The 17,174-nt window shown below is 38.0% G+C and overlaps 3 protein-coding genes across 4 annotated transcripts; 1 reads left to right on the top strand and 2 right to left on the bottom strand.

The window, feature by feature from the left end:
* Positions 1 to 9: 9 nt before the first annotated feature.
* LOC110860768 (gastrula zinc finger protein XlCGF26.1) lies at positions 10 to 3,003 on the bottom strand. Its single transcript, XM_022109866.2, has 7 exons — positions 2,868 to 3,003; positions 2,371 to 2,739; positions 2,065 to 2,281; positions 1,202 to 1,858; positions 611 to 916; positions 458 to 536; positions 10 to 383 (listed from the first exon to the last, which is right to left on the bottom strand). Exons 1-7 carry the CDS (start codon positions 2,881 to 2,883, stop codon positions 183 to 185), a joined length of 1,845 nt encoding a protein of 614 aa, XP_021965558.1. The 5' UTR covers positions 2,884 to 3,003; the 3' UTR covers positions 10 to 182.
* Positions 2,960 to 8,857, top strand: LOC110860766. 2 transcript variants are annotated; one of them, XM_022109863.2, is made up of 8 exons: positions 2,960 to 3,087; positions 3,293 to 3,361; positions 3,472 to 3,797; positions 3,873 to 4,613; positions 4,694 to 4,915; positions 5,270 to 5,719; positions 7,854 to 8,160; positions 8,529 to 8,857. In XM_022109863.2, the coding sequence occupies exons 3-8, from the start codon at positions 3,521 to 3,523 to the stop codon at positions 8,719 to 8,721; spliced, it is 2,190 nt and encodes a 729-aa protein (XP_021965555.1). In that variant the 5' UTR covers positions 2,960 to 3,087; positions 3,293 to 3,361; positions 3,472 to 3,520; the 3' UTR covers positions 8,722 to 8,857. The 2 variants fall into 2 exon arrangements, with proteins under 2 accessions (XP_021965555.1, XP_021965556.1); XM_022109864.2 differs by having other exon boundaries at positions 3,087 to 3,227.
* A 1,393-nt stretch (positions 8,858 to 10,250) lies between these two features.
* On the bottom strand, positions 10,251 to 11,723 carry LOC118439334. Its single transcript, XM_035860572.1, has 2 exons — positions 11,289 to 11,723; positions 10,251 to 10,570 (listed from the first exon to the last, which is right to left on the bottom strand). The coding sequence occupies exons 1-2, from the start codon at positions 11,614 to 11,616 to the stop codon at positions 10,251 to 10,253; spliced, it is 648 nt and encodes a 215-aa protein (XP_035716465.1). The 5' UTR covers positions 11,617 to 11,723.
* Positions 11,724 to 17,174: the final 5,451 nt, after the last annotated feature.

Genomic DNA, 17,174 nt, shown 5'->3' with positions numbered 1-17,174 from the left:
TTGCCTGACTCGGGCTATATCAAGTCTGCACTGTAGGTTTTATTTCTATAGGTATGCAGTTTGACAACTTTTATGTAAATATAAAAAATACATACATTCACGCATCTGTTCATCTACTTAAGAAATAAGTAAATTAGAATTACTTTTAAGATTTATTTTCTCTTAAAATTCAGTAGATTTAATTAAGCAGTAAACCTAAGTTTTCCTCGGGGTTTACTACTTGAAGGAAGTTTCTCCTTGTGAACACGGTTTAAATGACGACGAAACTGTCCGCTTTGCTTAAACGCTCTGCCGCAATGGTTGCACACAAAATTTCTCACGTCCGAATGGGAAAATTCGTGTTTTTGTAACTCCTGTTTCGTCAAGAATCGAGCGTCGCAGAGCTAAAAGCAATTAAAAAGATGTGATTAATATTAATTAATTTTTTAAACAAAAAAAATCAAATTCAAAACCTTACATGACACGTTTCACTCTTAACTCCAGAATGTTTCAGTTTATGCCTTTTAAGTCCTCCTATTGAAATATATTTTGCTCCACTGTAAATAAAAATAAAAACTTTTCTTGATGAAAGAAAACATTAGAAATTTTAGGAAGCTAAAATTTCACTCACCATTCCTCACAGGTCAAGGGATCGTCGCCGTGTTCTTGTATCCTGTGAGATTGTAGGGCCGCAGCATCGATGAAGGTATCTCCGCAGGTGACACATTTTGTTTTCCTGATCCGTTTGTGCACATTGTTCACGTGACTGAGAAGTGCCCAATGGCTGATAAAGGTCTTCTCACACAGGTCACATTTCTGGCGATGATGGACTAGATGGACTCGAACGGTGTGCGACTGTTTTGCAGCCGTGTCGATAAAGGCTTCTTCACAGTGGTCACATTTGAACGGCTTTTCGCCCTTGTGGAGGCGGATGTGTCTGCAAAAAAATAATCAGAACTATTCAGAACAGAATATATTTCATGGACGTGTTTTTTTTTGCAAATTTTATGATCATAATTCCTTAGATGTTTATAAATTGCTAATTACAATACATTTTTTAATGTCCTCTTGAGCATCGCAAATTTGGCAAATTATTTTGCAATATTTTGTTAAATTTGTGTTTGGAAATGACTTGCAAAAATGATTTCAAAAATTTTTATACGCCCAAATATGTACAAACAAATTGTAGAAAATTATGTAGTAGACAATTTATGCAAGTTACCTCTCTAATAGCGGCCTGCTGGCGAAAGTAGCGTCACAAAGTTCACACGGTAGTTTGTCATGTGACCGCTTATGTTTGTCCAATAGGTCCTGCTTGGCGAATCTGGTGTCGCACACGGTGCAAACGAGCGGTCTCTCCGCCTCAAATTCATGGAGCAGCGAATGTCGCTGAAAATTCGCCTCCAAACTGAAACCTTTCCCACATTTGGTGCAAGTGAAATTCTTCTCGTCAGTTTCGTGCTTGATGACCATGTGTTTCTCGAGGTCAATGACGCGACGAAATTTTTTGGCGCAGATGACACATTGCGGGGGTGCCGTGGGGGTTTCATGTTCTCTTTCTTGATGGGTGATCCTCTCTCGGATGGTGACGAAGGTGAAGGAACATTGCGAACATGGGTACGGGTGGGGTCGACGGGAATGCGTGGTCAAGTAGCCTTTTTTGGAGACAATTTTGCCACATTTTGTACATTGATGGGAAGCAGGCTCGTTTCCTTCTTCGAGTTCCTCTGTCCAGTCTTCGTCTCTATCGGTGCAGTCGTTGTTTTCAGATTGTTCATGTTCTGAAGAACTATCATCGTCGTTCTGATGAGAAAAAGTGTTTGGCATTCTACTGCTTTTTGCAGATTTTTGAACAGTGCTGGAAGGAATTGTCCTCTTTCTGGAATTTTCATGATAAAATTTAATTAGAAATTATGAAAGCCTATGAATTTCATTACGAGTTCTATTCATGGCCCTAACTTGGCAAAGAAACTAAGTTCGGAAAAAATTGATTGAAATATTTTCTTGCGAAAAACACCAGTACTTATTTTGCAATTTCTGTTTGCAAAATTATGTTGCGTAATGAATACCCCCAATGAATATTACCTGGTAGACGGGACTAGCAGAGGATCAGGTAAACCAGAGAAGGAGGACGATGCATCCTCCTCGTCGGAACTTGGCGGATCAAATTTTAAGTCGCTATTATTCGTCGCCGTCGTTGTTATGCCATCAATTACGTGCCAATTTCGAACAGCTTCGGTGTCCTGAAAATCTGGACAATTTTCTGGTTCTGTTTTAATTTCCAGCTCGTCGTCATTTTCATCTGAATAGAATAATAATCAATTAAAAGTTCATTTAATTTAAATCATTTGAACAATTATGAATTGTTTAAACAGTTAATACACGGCAAACCTGTCGTGAAGGGGAAGAAATATTGCCGCATTCTTAAAATACTCCCGAATTCTTTGTCCTCATTATTCCAACAAATTTGTTTCTTTTGCTCAGAATTCAAAATTGTTGTCCTCATTACATCAACCTTTTTGGCGATCTGGTCTTCCAATTTTGAAATTTCTTGTCGAATTTCCACCGTTTGGTGAAAATGAATGGAACATTTTTCGCACAATAGGCAGGTTTCGTTCAAGTGTTTGATGTCCAAGCTGGGGACGAGAAGATGGGACAAGGTCGAAATTTCTACTTCTGTCGTCGTTTCGAATTTTGAACTCGTCGGAGGGGTCAAGTCCAGACACAGAATGCAGTATGCTTTCGACATGTTTATTAAGCCTGGAAAAGTGACAAATAGTTTGATTAATTGTATTTTGTATTTTAAATGCAAATTTTGCATTCATGAAAAAAAATCAATCTCCAACGTAAAAACGAATATCAGCTAGAATATTAATTACATAAACTACCTGCGTTCTCCAACATTGTTCGGAAACTGTTTAGTACAAATTTTCCATTAGGAGAAAATATTAAAAATAATATAAAAATACAAACAACAAAATCTCGAGCAGCAGCTGATGAGGTGAACCGACTGAAAAAACTCGTCTCGACATCAAAACAAATCTCACTTTCACTCGGAGTGTGCACATCCGCGAATTACATCAGCAGGCGAGTAAGTATAAGTACAAAGTAAGTAAGCAAGTAAATATTTTTAAAAATTAAACCGTGATTTTGAATTTTGACGAATTGAAATAAATGACAAGTATTACGTAAAATAAATAAAACGTGCTTGATTTCAAAGGTTGCTTTGACATCAAGTATTCTCTGAGGTAGACTTTTGCGAATATTCTTTATTATTTGTATGGTAAATTTTGTGTTTTTTTTAAATTTGCAGTTGGATCTAAGCATAGACGTAGACTATACCTTGCCTATCTAAGTGATAGTAAATTCAGGATTAATTAAGGTGTGGTTAAAAGTTTTGCAAAGTACATACATATTGATTTTTAAAATTTTTAGATTCAGTTATTCTTGAATCGCAAGGCTTAATTGATTTTTTTCGCATTTTATGAGCAGCTTGACCACAAACTAAGACTAAATTTCAATTCTGAATTCATCGCCCCCCATGGCGACGACGACGTCGCCATTCGGGGGAGGAGGAAGGCGATGTTCTCTCTGTTTTTGTCTACTCCCCACCACCCGGGTGGAACAGGCCTACTTGCTGCCCACCTTTCTCCGCCAGCTCGTCGCCCTGGTCGGTTTCGATGTGGTCCTCCCACTCTGCGACGGTTGTCATGGCGACGTCATCTCCGTCATTGACATTCTCCGACAAGTGGACAAACTGCAGAGGGCTTTACGTCGTAACGTGGAGGGTATAAGGGATAAGAAAAAAGTTGCGGGGGGTGGGTCATCCTAATTATTTATTATTTTGTCTAGTTATTTACCTTGCTAATTTTAATTACTGTGCTGAATTTTAGAATTGGTCGGACCGCTTTTGACAGTAGAGGACAACGTCGCCATGCCGACAGAACAAAGTCAAGTTATTGCAGAGTTCGTCGTAGAAAATCCTCCTCAAACGGTCGTGGCGTCGTCACAACCAGTTCTCACTCTGTCCACGGGGGATTATTATTTGGGCTCGGTCCCCTTCACTCCCACGACGACGACGACGACGACGACGCCATATCAAAACCACAATTACCAAGAACCAACCCAACAAAATAATAGCTACCAGCCACCAGATGTCCAAACTGGTCACCAAGATGACGACATGGGTGGCGACGATGCGGAATATTTTCCTCCAAATGACGACAACGAAAGTAGCGATAGTGACAAAGACGAAGTCCCCACTCGTCAAGCAGTCTCCACGCCAACAGCGCCTCCACCACCCGTGACCCCAACTTGCACTGCTCCTCCAAGACGAAACGCAAACGAAAAGAGTCGAAAGATACGAAAATGTCCTGCTCGTTGGACGTTGGAACAGAAAGCGATCATCTTGGCGAAGAGGAGGGCTGCTCAAGTGGAGGTGTTCGGTCCCTTCGAGACCACTCCGAAGGGACGATTGTACTTCGAAGGGGTCGAAATTATTAAGGTAGGAGACTCATATTCCTGCTCGGCCTGCGATTGGAGTGCCGATAACATGGCGATCGTTGACATGGAGAATTGTCCTGGTTGGAAGAAGGCCAAGGCGATTAAGCTCCACGTGCGAGGGGTACATTCACGTAGGTCGATAACTTATTGTCATGAATTTAATTGATAACATGACACCTTATCTTATCACTTATTTCTGGATTTGATTCAGGCTCTTACCGTTGCGACAAGTGTGACAAAAATTTCTCTTGTGCCAGAGCTTTAGAAAAACATTTGCCGACGAAATTCCATGCTGAGAATAATCCCACTACGTGCCCCATTTGCGCCATGACGGTCCCCAAGTTTAAGTTAGATTCGCACCTCTTTTCGCACAAGACTCCGGCGGAGCAGGACGCCGAGCTGGCGGCGAGACCCCGGAAGAAAGGGCGTAAAGGTGAGGTCGAATAAAACACTGGCCACTGCTTTGAAAAATTAACTCTGGGGCAGATAACGAACTTTACAATCTTCGTATGTTTTAAAATTTCTTACAATTAATAACATTTTCTTAAAACTTTGATTTTCATAATTTTAGTAAGTCAAATGGTAGACAAATTGTTTATCGAGTATTGGGAATGTTTATACCTGTATTTAACTAATTGGAACACAAGAATCAAAGTTGTGACTTGAAAATGCGATAACATGCATAGAAATGTGTGACTATCACTATTGTATTTACCATGAAAATTTCTGATTTACATGTCCCCAACCAGTTGCAAATTTACAAACTAAATTAATGATTCTTTCGCAGGTGCCAACAACCAGGAACCAACCGGACAAGAAGAAATAGATCCAAATACCGGACTTAAATTGGCTCGACGCCTCCTCATTCGGCACCCGCGCCCTAAGACGCCATGCGCCATTTGCGGCCGCCCCACCTCTCCCCTCTACATGGCTGCTCACATCTGGTCGCACAAGAGCGAATCGGAAAAAGAAACCGCGCTCAAATTCGGCCTCGCACCGAAACTCCCGCCCAAGCCGACCCTCCCCCTGCCCAAACTGCAGTGTCCAATCTGCTCAAAATTCGTGTGGAAAGATTACCTCTCTGACCACGTGGAGATCCACAAAGCGCCCCAAGACCGCCCCTCCTTTCCCTGCGTGCAGGATGGATGCACCTACGTGGCCAAGAGGAAAGCCATGTTGGCCATGCATGTCAGAGGGGTGCATGAAAAGCACAAACGAACTTGGCAGTTTTGCACGGGTGAGATATTTTGAAGGGTAAAAGTGAGGAGAAAGTTTTATGTGAAGTTTTATGTAGATTTTTTGCGTAAAAAAACCTATGTAAAATGTATATAAATACCTGGGTTGGCCAAAATACTATTTGAAATACAAATTACAAAATACAAAATACTATTTTGTATTTTGTATTTTGAGGGCCATGGTTCAGATGAAAGTATTTTGTATTTTGAAGCTTGCCGGGTATTTTGTATTTTGTATTTTCTAATTTTTCGGTCAGTCATTGTATTTTAAATACAAAAATACTTTACAAAATACATTTGGCAAATATGACACGAGCGCATGAGAAGAACAAGAGTTGGTCCATGAGATATCTATTGCAAACCAATACTTACGGTTTCAGCTAAATAGGATCTCAGATCTCATCTATTATTTTCAGTTTCTGGACTCATGGCTGTGTCAGAAAACTACATAAAATATGTGATATTTATGCAGATGATTAATTTTTTATTTTTTATTTTCTCTCAAGTGTTATAATGGTTATTAAAACTTATTTTTACTTCCTTTTCGACACTTTGTCGTACGAGAATGTCTTTTTGTAGTGCGAGAAAGATTAAAATTACTTACAATGCGATGACGCCAGCGGTCTCGCTCCGATTTTGACGAAACGACGATAATTATATAGCCTTAGATAAATAATTAAACACGTGTTTCAGGATTTTTCATAATACTCACCTTAAACGAAATTATGACGAAATCTGTGAGCAAAAATTCCCATTTTCACCGTGACATTTTTCTCCCTCGCGAGAAAAATGCAGATTCTCGCTGACGGATTCCATCATAATTTCGTTTAAACTTAAAATGCTTGGGCATGAAGTATGAAGTATTTTTCTCCGATTTTGACCGGACCAATTTTGTATTGTTCATACAAGGAAATAAGTGGAATCGAATTTATGCATTTTTCTGAATGCGTGCATTTTCGGTTCTGGCAGAATTTTCAAATAAAATTTCAGCCAAAATCAGGATTTTTAAAAATGCTGTTAATTTTTCAATCTTTACCCGATTTCAAAAATGAAAGTCCATTTTTCCACATAACTACATTGCGTAATTTTAGAAACATATTTTTCAGAAACTTTTAATTTTTCAAAACTTTCAAAATTTTTCAAAATTTGTAAATTTATATAAGCAATTTCAAATAAAAAACACTTCATGCCCACGCCTTTTAAGCTTAAATGAATTTAGGATGGAATTCGTAAGCGAGAATCTGTATTTTTCTCCCTTGCGAGAAAAATGTCACGGTGAAAATGGAAATTCTCGCTCACGGATTTCGTCATAATTTCGTTTAAGGTGAGTATTATGAAAAATCCTGAAACACGTGTTTAATTATTTATCCAAGGCTACATAATTATCGTCGTTTCGTCAAAATCGGAGCGAGACCGCTGGCGTCATCGCATTGTTAGATTGAAATTATGTAGGGCTTATAATCTTCGTATCATTTTTCAGATAACAAATGACCTCATACATACTCAGAAAACTAATTACTAGCTTCCAAATAATGCTGTGAAATAAAATGAGTTTGCAAAACTTTTGAAATTTGAGCTTGACTTGCATTTGCAGGGTCAAATCTGGCAGTAGTATTTTGAAATGTATTTTAAATACGTATTTTGTATTTTGTTTTTAGATTTCTGCGATTTTGGGAAAAAGTATTTTGTATTTTGTATTTTGACGAGATTCGAGTATTTTGTATTTTGTAATTGTATTTTGAAGGTTCACGACAATGTATTTTCATTTTGTATTTTGTATTTTAAAACCCATGTATTTTGCCCAACCCTGATAAATACATGAATAATTGAGGCAATTCACGCTAACATTGTAAAATCTGTAGAACTGCAAACTTTTACAAATATTTCTAAGGAAAATTAGCTCCCAAATGATTGTAAGTTACTCAGATCAATGGCGTCTCTTTCTTTTATGAAAGTTTGTAAAATTATTTTACAAAAATTGCACAAATTTATAAGTTACCAATGACTGCCTCAATTGTCTCAATGTTTACTTTGCAAAATTACTGCACAGTTTAAGAGGCTGAAAGAACCATGTTGATAAAATTCCTACATTAATTCCTTTGAAAAGTTTACATAACGAATATTTTATTTTTTTAGTGGCCGGTTGCACGGGGAAATTTATGACTCGCAGAGGACTAAAATATCATTTGGACACGAGTCATGGCAACAACCTGAAAAAGACCCCGTGTCCGCTTTGCAATGTAAAGTTTTTCAGGCTGAAAGAGCACACGAAGCGTCACGGGCCGGTGGAGGAGTACACTTTTCTCTGCCCCCACTGCCCCTTCAAGTTTAATAGAGAAAAATGGCTCAAAAAGCATCTGGTCAAGGACCATGGTGAGACGGTGGTATGGAAACCTCGATATGTTAAGAAGACAGTCAGAAAAAAGTACAAGAAGAGGGAAAAGTATGCAATTTTATATAATAATATGCAATTTTATACAATAATATGCAATTTTATACAATATGTATGGGAACTTTGTGATGACTACATTTTTGCCTCAGTGTTTTTTTAGTTTTTCTGTCTGAAAAACAGAACAAACATTTCCACAAGTTTATTGAGTTTATAAAAAAACGTAATTTACAAAACTGCGTGTATTGTTTGACGCATTGAAGCACGAATTTTATAAAGTTTACAAAATTTACTGTAATAATTTTTCCCACGTTCACTAAATGTTACATACATTGTATAGATTAATTTTAATGGGGTTCACAGAATTAGTTTTAGTTTAAAACAATGTAATAAAATTAATTTAATTCCATTTACATTTACAGAAAAACGGAGGGATCGGGTCTCAAAAACGTCCGGATTCCTAAAAAGTTGACGAAAACGACGCCAGTTTTACGCCTTCACCGCCTTCCAGCCCAACTTTTGACAGGGACGGAGATCAAGGTTATTTCAGACCAGGTCGTCAGCCTGGTCGGGAGCAGAGGAGGGTTCGAAATCGTCGTGTTAAGCTCAGACTAACAAATTTTTCATTGTTCATATTTTTTTCCTGATTTTTATTTGCAAGAAAAAGTAACTATGTTGGATTTAATGACCAATTTTTAAATACTAATTTATTTTAATGACAATAAAATATGACGTGATAATTAAGCAGTTACGATTGGGGAGTGAATATATGGCGTACTTACGTTCGACAACGTCTTATTTCGTATCGCAACTCATCTTAAATGACTCATTTAAAATGAGTTACAAATAACTCATACGTAGTTTGATAAATTTAGCAAACTTGCTAGGATCAAAATATTTGTGTCGTGAGGGGATTCGTAAAATAGGTATGCTGACTTCCCAAATCTCACCAATCTACTAAAAATACCTATTTTGATGTTGCTTCCATGGATTTCTGTAATTTCTCTTGATGGTGAGGATGGTGTTGCGAAATAATTTTGCGAAGTAAGAACATGTCCAATCTGTGGGTAAATTTGTGAAAACATCCCATGGTTTTCCAGCAAAATTTATGAGAAATCTCGCAAAACTTCGCAAATTAAGCATAACTTGCAAGATATATATATGCATGTACATATGTATGAAGGATAACGTGAGTATGTACATACGTTCATTGTAGTCTAAAATTATAATTCTAAACGTTTCTAAACATTATTATGCACTACTCTATCGTATTACAATAACAACAATGTAATCAAGTTATTAAAGCACACATCCAACAATACAAAAGATGTCAACCTATTACAAAAGCAGCCATAACCCAAGGTGACCTTTAGCGGGGGGCACGCCTTGAGAAACCTCGGCGTCCACTTATCCAATTTTGAGGTACCCTTAATTTCTCGGAACTTGATCGACTCCAAGTACGGGATGCTCAAGAGACGAAGGATGACGGCGAATCCAAATAAAAATTCCAGCGCGAGAATTCCCATAATCATGACGAGAAGGGTCCTTCCATAACATGACCACGTAGAGGCACATCACCTCCGCCATTATGCAACTTCCAACAAAAAGTGCTATGAATGGTTTCCGAATTACAAAATTAAGCAATTCTGACAGGCTTTGCGCGGCGCGGTATTGAACCGCGACGCTGCTTGGACCGGCTTCAATTAACCTTTATGTGAAACATTTTTATTAGACGGAGTCTATTTGTTTAAATTAAATTATTCTATATGTGGAAACTCGAGGTATATCAGCTTACGCTTTCCGATTTTGACAAAATAAGTGTCAACCGATCGCAAATTTAATAGTATGAAACTTGCAAAAGACACGATCCTCCAATGGACACTCTTGGCAGAGATATTTATTTGCATCCGCCAAGGTGAAAATGAGTAGTGAATTTAGAAAGTGTAAATTTAGTCAAATTTAGGACGCGTTTTCTCCTCTTTGAAATACAAATATCGCTGCCATTCCAAACCTGTGCGTTTGGAGATTGTGCCTTTTGAAAATGCCATATTAGTTAATTGTCGATCGATTCAATCGATTCGATTGATATTTATTTGGTCAAAATCAGAGAGCATAGATACATATGTCAAAATGTCCCTACATACTTACGCTGTTACATATTTTATCCAAATCTCCATGACAAGAACAGGATACAGGATAATGGCCCCAGTCAAAAGACACACGGTTCCAGTGACGCCAGACAAAGTGTAGTATTCCAGAGCAGCAAACACCACTCTGGTAGGCAACGTGATACCTCCATCAGTATCATCCCAAGATTGGCAGGATGACATTGTCATGGTCATAGCGGGTGGCATACAGGGCTTGAAAAGGGCGACCAATGCGTCCAAACTGGCGAGAGAGGGTGGGGTAAATATCGCCCAAATAAACCACACAGATCGCCAGCGTTCCACGGCCACTTGATAACCTGACAAAAGGGATAGGCTTATACAGTGGAATTATTTCTGCGTGTCACATCCTTTACATAACTCCCAGTATGCCCATTTTCGGCGTTATACGGGCTTCACATGTCGAATAAGCTCTGTACATATAACTCGCTCTAATACTTCAAAATATGCAAATGAGATGACTAGCACAAACAATTCCACTGTACGCACCTTCATAAATCTATAGATTACAAATAGTCAGAGCTTGGATATGTATTTATTTGCAACTTTTTCACTTGATCGACCCGGTCAAGTTTTGTGTGCGTGTTCCGTAAGTCTCGTTGATCACATAAAATTTCAAAATATTTTTATACTACATGTGTATTTCTAAGTTTTCAGACATATAAAAATTTATAAATTTTTCAGCCATTATTTGAAGGATATGCAAACATGTATCTTAATCTTAGGTATACATAAATACTTAGTTTCAAAAACACATATTCTGCAAATATTTCCATAACGTGAGACAATCTTTTCTCAAAGAAATTGGATCACACTATCTACATACTTATTCCATATTCAAAAATTAAAATTTTGTGAAAATTATACCTTGTATAGTTTTTTTTATACATATTTTGCATAAATACTTTGACTATTTTTACGTAAATACTTATGAAATACATATTTCACCTATATCTCGTAAATACATATCCGCCCTCTAATTACACCTATTAATAATAAGTATACATACCTCCTTACCTAACTTGCCTGCAAACTCTTCCAAGTCAAAACTTGTCTTAATTAATGCCCCCGTTTCTTCCTGTCTCCAGCCGAATATTATTTTGCACAACGTCACAGCACTAAATCCTGCGACGATGTAGAGCATCATAATCGTTTTCCAAATTTCCGCATTTCCAAACCAAACGTTTACTGCGAACCATTCTAAATATACCGAGATCCGAGCTAGGTCAATAAGAATATTGGCTACGAAGGTAACCAAGTGCACCTTGCTTTTGGAGGCTGGCCTTATTTTACCGTTGATACAGGTCACGGGAAAAGAAAACGTGGCCGACGTGCTGGTTAGCATTAACTCAGGGCCCTTACGAGGGGCTGCCAGGTGGGAGTTTTCCCCAGGGCCGGGCCCCGAAGGGGGCCGGGCCCTGGTGTCCACTACAAAATTTCACGGAAAATTATTTAAACGTTTCGAAGATTTTGAGCAATTTCATAGCGTGCCAATATCGAACAGAAACACACAATAATCATCCTAAAATTAAAACATAGTTACAAAAAAACTCTTTTCGCTTTTGAGTAGCAATAATGATAACCGGAATCTCGAGGGCCACAAAAAAATTTAATTTTCTTAATATTTGCACAGTTGATAGAGGTGGGTTTTGTGAGTGCAACGATACCAATACTTTGCTTCAACTCCGCCCCTTCCCCCGGGGGGAGGGGCCAAAGTCGCAAAAATTGGAAACGGGGCAGCGGATTTCTCCATGATGGATAAAGATATCGAAATGATACTTTCACTAAAAGTTTCCTAATTTTTTTCTCTACAACCCGAATCGAGCATTTATGGAAATTCGAAAAACGAAATTTCGAAATATAACTTGGAAAAATTTTTGATGAAAATTTCAAGTCTCACAACACCCCATAAATGAGGTAGCGTTGGAAAGGCCTCGGCGAGTGGATTAAGAATATATATGCTTTGTGGGGTCTGGGACAACCCCCTGCGAACATAGGGCCAGAAGAATATTTTTGAGTTTCTCCCATTCGTGCTTCCGTGTTAGCTCCCAATCCACTGCTGTGTTAAATTCTGGACTGGACAGACGCAGATTTTCGTACTTTGCCTTCTAAACTTCCAGGGGGTGGTCCCAGACCCCAAAAAGTATATATAATCTAAATCCACTCGCCGAGACCTTTCCAACGATACCCAATTTATGGGGTGTTGTGAGACTTCAAATTTTCATCAACAATTTTTCGTTATTTTATTAAGTTATTTTTCGAAATTTCGTTTTTCCATAAATGCTTGATTCGGGTTGTAGAGAAAAAAATTACGAATCTTTTGGCGCAAGTAGCATCTCGATATCTTTACCCAGCATCTTGAAATCCGCTGCCCCGTTTCCAATTTTTGCGACTTTGTCCCCTCCCCCCGGGAGAAGGGGCGGAGTTGAAGCAAAGTATTGGTATCGTTGCACTCACAAAACCCACCTCTATCAACTATGCAAATATTAAGAAAATTAAATTTTTTTGTGGCCCTCGAGATTCCGGTTTTCATTATTGCTACTCTTTTGTGAGCCTAAAATAATTTATCCTTGATTCTTTCAAATTATTAAAATGGAGAAATTATGGCGTGAAAATTATAAGCCCAATCTATGCATTCTTACTTGGGCTGACCAAGTAAAAAATGCATCATAACCTTTTTTACCTCTCCGAAAACACTAAAAAGCTAGGGCAGGTGTAATCTCCAGAAGGGATCGGGTAGTTGTGTCCACTAAAATTATTGTACGAACAAGTTCGCTAAATATCACAAGTGCTTAATTGCTTCGAAGATTTTGAGCAGCCACATTGGGTTTCAATGTCGAATCTACAAAGGCACCATATGGCATCACATTGTCGATCATAAAAGAACAATAGTTAACAATGGTTATGTACCTACCTTGGAATAAAAGGTAGAATTTAAGCTGAAAATCTGGGGCTCCGGACAAGTGGGTGGCCGACAAACTGTCTCGTCAACATCATATTGATCGACAACCAACTAGTCGCCAATCTCAGCTCGTCGACAAAATATTTGTCTACACGATTTCGGTAGCAATGGGTTCGCCAGGCGTGTTTCTCCCAGATTTTTTTGCAACATGTACAATTTCACACATATTTATATGTATTAAATAAATAACTTTTAGTTCAATTAAAAAACTCGGTCATCGATTTTTTAACTTCAAAATAAATAAAATTATTCCATATCCACATCGAAATCAATTGATTTGCAGTCTTCCTGCATAACGCGTTATTCTGTTATGGGAAATGGAGTTGTTTTAAGTAATTATTTTAAAATTAAAAACGATGGTTTGTTTTTCTTATCGGCCCGAGTTTTGAACTAAAACTTTGTGTACTTGGTAGATGTGCGGAATTGTGCATGTTGCAAAAATCTGGGAGAAACAAGCCCGGCGTATCAATTCTAAGTCCACATACCTTGATAGAAAAATGTTAATTTGGATCAAATATGGTAATATTTTTAATTTATGCGACTGCAATTTTCACTTATCGATGTAATGCTATCTTTTGGTAGAATTTCTGGATAAGTAGTAATAAAATTATACATCTTCCCATGCAAGGATTACTTAAAACTTGTAAGGTTGGTCGACTAATATGTTGTCGACCACTTTAAATTGGAGACCAGTATGACGTGTTCGACGTATACGCTGTTTCGACCAATTTTCTGCCGACCACATATCTGTTTTGTCGACTAATCAGGTTTCGACGAAACGTTTGTCGACCATTCGTCGCTACCCTGAAAATTTTGTGTAAGACCCCATATCACATTATCACAGGGCGAAAACAGGACATGCTTGATTTTGCTAAATTACTAAAGCAGGAAATTGTGCAGTCAAAATGATAAGCCCAACTTCGATTTCGATATTTTTGCTGACCAAATAAAGAAACGTACCGGGTAGATTTTGCATCACCGAAGACATTAAAAAATCTGGAGCTATTGCATCTATTTGTACACAATGCAGGTGCATACCAGGTCCTTCGGTGAAAAGGATAGTTCGAAGAATAAATCAAAATAATTTTTTAAAAATTCTTAAATAGTTCAACTTTACAGCGCGTAAGGTAAAATAACGCAAATTTAGTACCCATGCGGGTTTTGCTGCCCTACATTTTTAAACGAAGTTCAAAGTCTGGGCACTACTATGTCGTCGTTTAACAAAGTTGGAAAAGACCTTATTAAACTAGGACCCTTGGATATCCTGAAAATTCTACATATATACATATTAATGGTCTCACGTGTGCGTATCTAAACTTCGAAATGGCACTGCGGATGTTTCTCAGTCTGCCCATTTCTGTTCCGCCAAATGAGGGGCCATTTTGCAGATGAAAATAATAAATAATTATCTGAGGTCAAAAGAATGATTGAATGCCTTTGATTTCGAAGTGGTGATAAATAATTTCGCCTCCAAAAAAGATTGCAAAATCATAATTCTGTAACGTTGAAGTAAGAAGTGGTTGAAGTCAACACAATCAATATATTGACATGTTGCTAATTCATTTGCTGACTTGCTTACGATAAGAATTGTTTTAAAGATACCTTTTTAGACTCAAAATTTCACGCACAAATGCCAAATAATAAATGGGGCCGGGCCTAAAAAATCCCCAGGGCCGGGCCAGGCAAGTTTGGGCACTGCATTAACTTTACAATTTTTCCGTAGCTGAGAGGACTAAAATACTTTCTAATATTGCTCAATATCTTAGTCCCACGTTGAACTATTGATTTGGGAAACATTTTGGGTAACGATCTTACGTTAACTATGTATATGGTTCTCCGTTTTTTCGTAAAATCTATGTACGAATTTGCGAAAGTTTGAATAATCAGAATTTTTAAAATAACCCCGTTTGGCTAAATAGTTGGTAATTATGCGAGCTTGACAACGTACGAGTGGTTCTACATTGTGGAGTCGAGTTATGACAGAACCGATAAGTATGTATAAAGCCATGCTCGGGGAACGTCCATATATTCCGCCATCAAAAACACGCTGATTTTTAAGACGCCCAGCCACCCTTTCCTTATCCTACTCGTGTTAAGCTTAACACGAATAAAATAGGCGACCCAGAACCACCCACGTATGTATCTTTTCGGTGACATAATATATGTATATACGGACTTTCTACAATTCGAATTATATTAAAAGTTCGACTTATTACATATGCAGGGAAATATTCATTGTGAGGGGTTATAAAATATCGAAGGATATTTGGATCCTTGAGTACAAACATACATACATACATCAACTAAAAGGATTCCGCAAAAATCTTGTATTTAATACTTGAGTGGATTATATTGAATTCCTTTTAAAGACCTGGGCCCCATTTCACCACACCCTACTCTGCACTCCAGATTCCGCACTCCGCACTTTACAAAATTTGTAGAGTGCAGAGTGGGAGCGTTTCACAGTGGCGACCTACTCCGCGAACTTCCGCTCCACAAAAATTAAGGTTTGCGGAGTGAAAATGCGGAGTTCATTCACTCAAATTTCAGAACTTTTTAATTTTCTCAATGTTGTTTCATCCTCTTCTTCTCACACGACTGACACCTTCATAAATTTATTGTTCTATACCCGTGATCGTCCAATCAAGTGATAATATAATCAGTTAATTTAATTACAAAAATATTGGATTGTAGATAATATATTTCACTTCACTTATGGTTGATCAAAAATCATAAAGAGAAATACAAAAAACCAACAGTGCAGACTTGACATAGCCCGAGTCATGCCAAGAGTTATCACTCAATCCGACTTTTTTGCATGAAATTTTATCTGAAATGTGTATCAAAAAATCTAAAAATTTAAATTGATTTTTCAAATTTAAATTCATATTCTTCCATGAGTACCAATTAGCAGCCTATGTGACAAATTTCAGCCTGATACTACGATTTTAAAAAATCGGTATGGGTCACCTAATCGAGTCCTCCAGATGAGAATTTTTCCTATTTTAATTCATATTGTTTCATTAGCATCCATTACCAACTTTTCTACCAAATTTCAGATCGATTTGACGAATTTGAAAAATTGGTATGGGTCACCCCGTAGGGTCCGTCCAGATGAAAATAGGTCCCATTTCAATTCATACTTTTCCATTAGTTGTCAGTAGAAATCCAAACACCAAATTTCAGCTCGATTGAATGAGTTTTAAAAATCGGTATGAATCACCCCCTAGGGTCCCTGTAGACTAAAATTTTACTTTATATTCTTTCATTACACACCATTGTCAATCTCTATGCCAAATTTCAGCTTTCTACAATAATTTTGAAATTTTGGTGCATAATACCCCACCACCCAGATGACCCCCACCAGTCAACCACTTGACCGATTTCGCCCATCTACGAACCTGACTCTTCATTTGCCCCTTTTCTACATTTGTGCAAAATTTCGAGTCGATCGGATTATTCTACGACAGTTATCGCAAGGCAGACAGACGGACATGACGCGTACATAAGCCCTGACTCGGGCTAAAAAGCCAATTGCAGAGTGTCCGAGCACTTTGCAAAAAAATATGTAGAGTGCGGAGTTTCGAGCGATGACCTTTCGCGGAGTAAAATTTGGTGAAACGGGGAAGGTCAAATTTCACTCCGCACTCCTCAAAATTTGACTCCACAATCTACACTCCGCACTTCACAAAATACTACTTTTGTGAAACGCTCCACTCCACAAATCCACAATTTTTTGTGTGGAGTACGGAGTGCGGAGAGCTGGTGAAATAGGGCCCAGGTTAGATTTTTTAAACCACACACTCTTAAAAATAAACCGTCGCAAACGCCCATACGGAAGTAGCTTCAGACTACTTCACTCCAAGCACTCCCACGACATCGCGGGAACACTTGATTTTACAGTATTTCATCTATACATTCAATTTTTCAAAAATCTCATT

Source organism: Folsomia candida, unplaced genomic scaffold (assembly GCF_002217175.1).
Source record: "Folsomia candida strain VU population unplaced genomic scaffold, ASM221717v1 Fcan01_Sc034, whole genome shotgun sequence".
In the NCBI taxonomy this organism is placed as follows: Eukaryota; Metazoa; Arthropoda; class Collembola; order Entomobryomorpha; family Isotomidae; genus Folsomia; species Folsomia candida.
The sequence above is the reverse complement of the archived record's forward strand: the minus strand, read 5'-3'. Positions and strand labels throughout refer to the sequence as shown.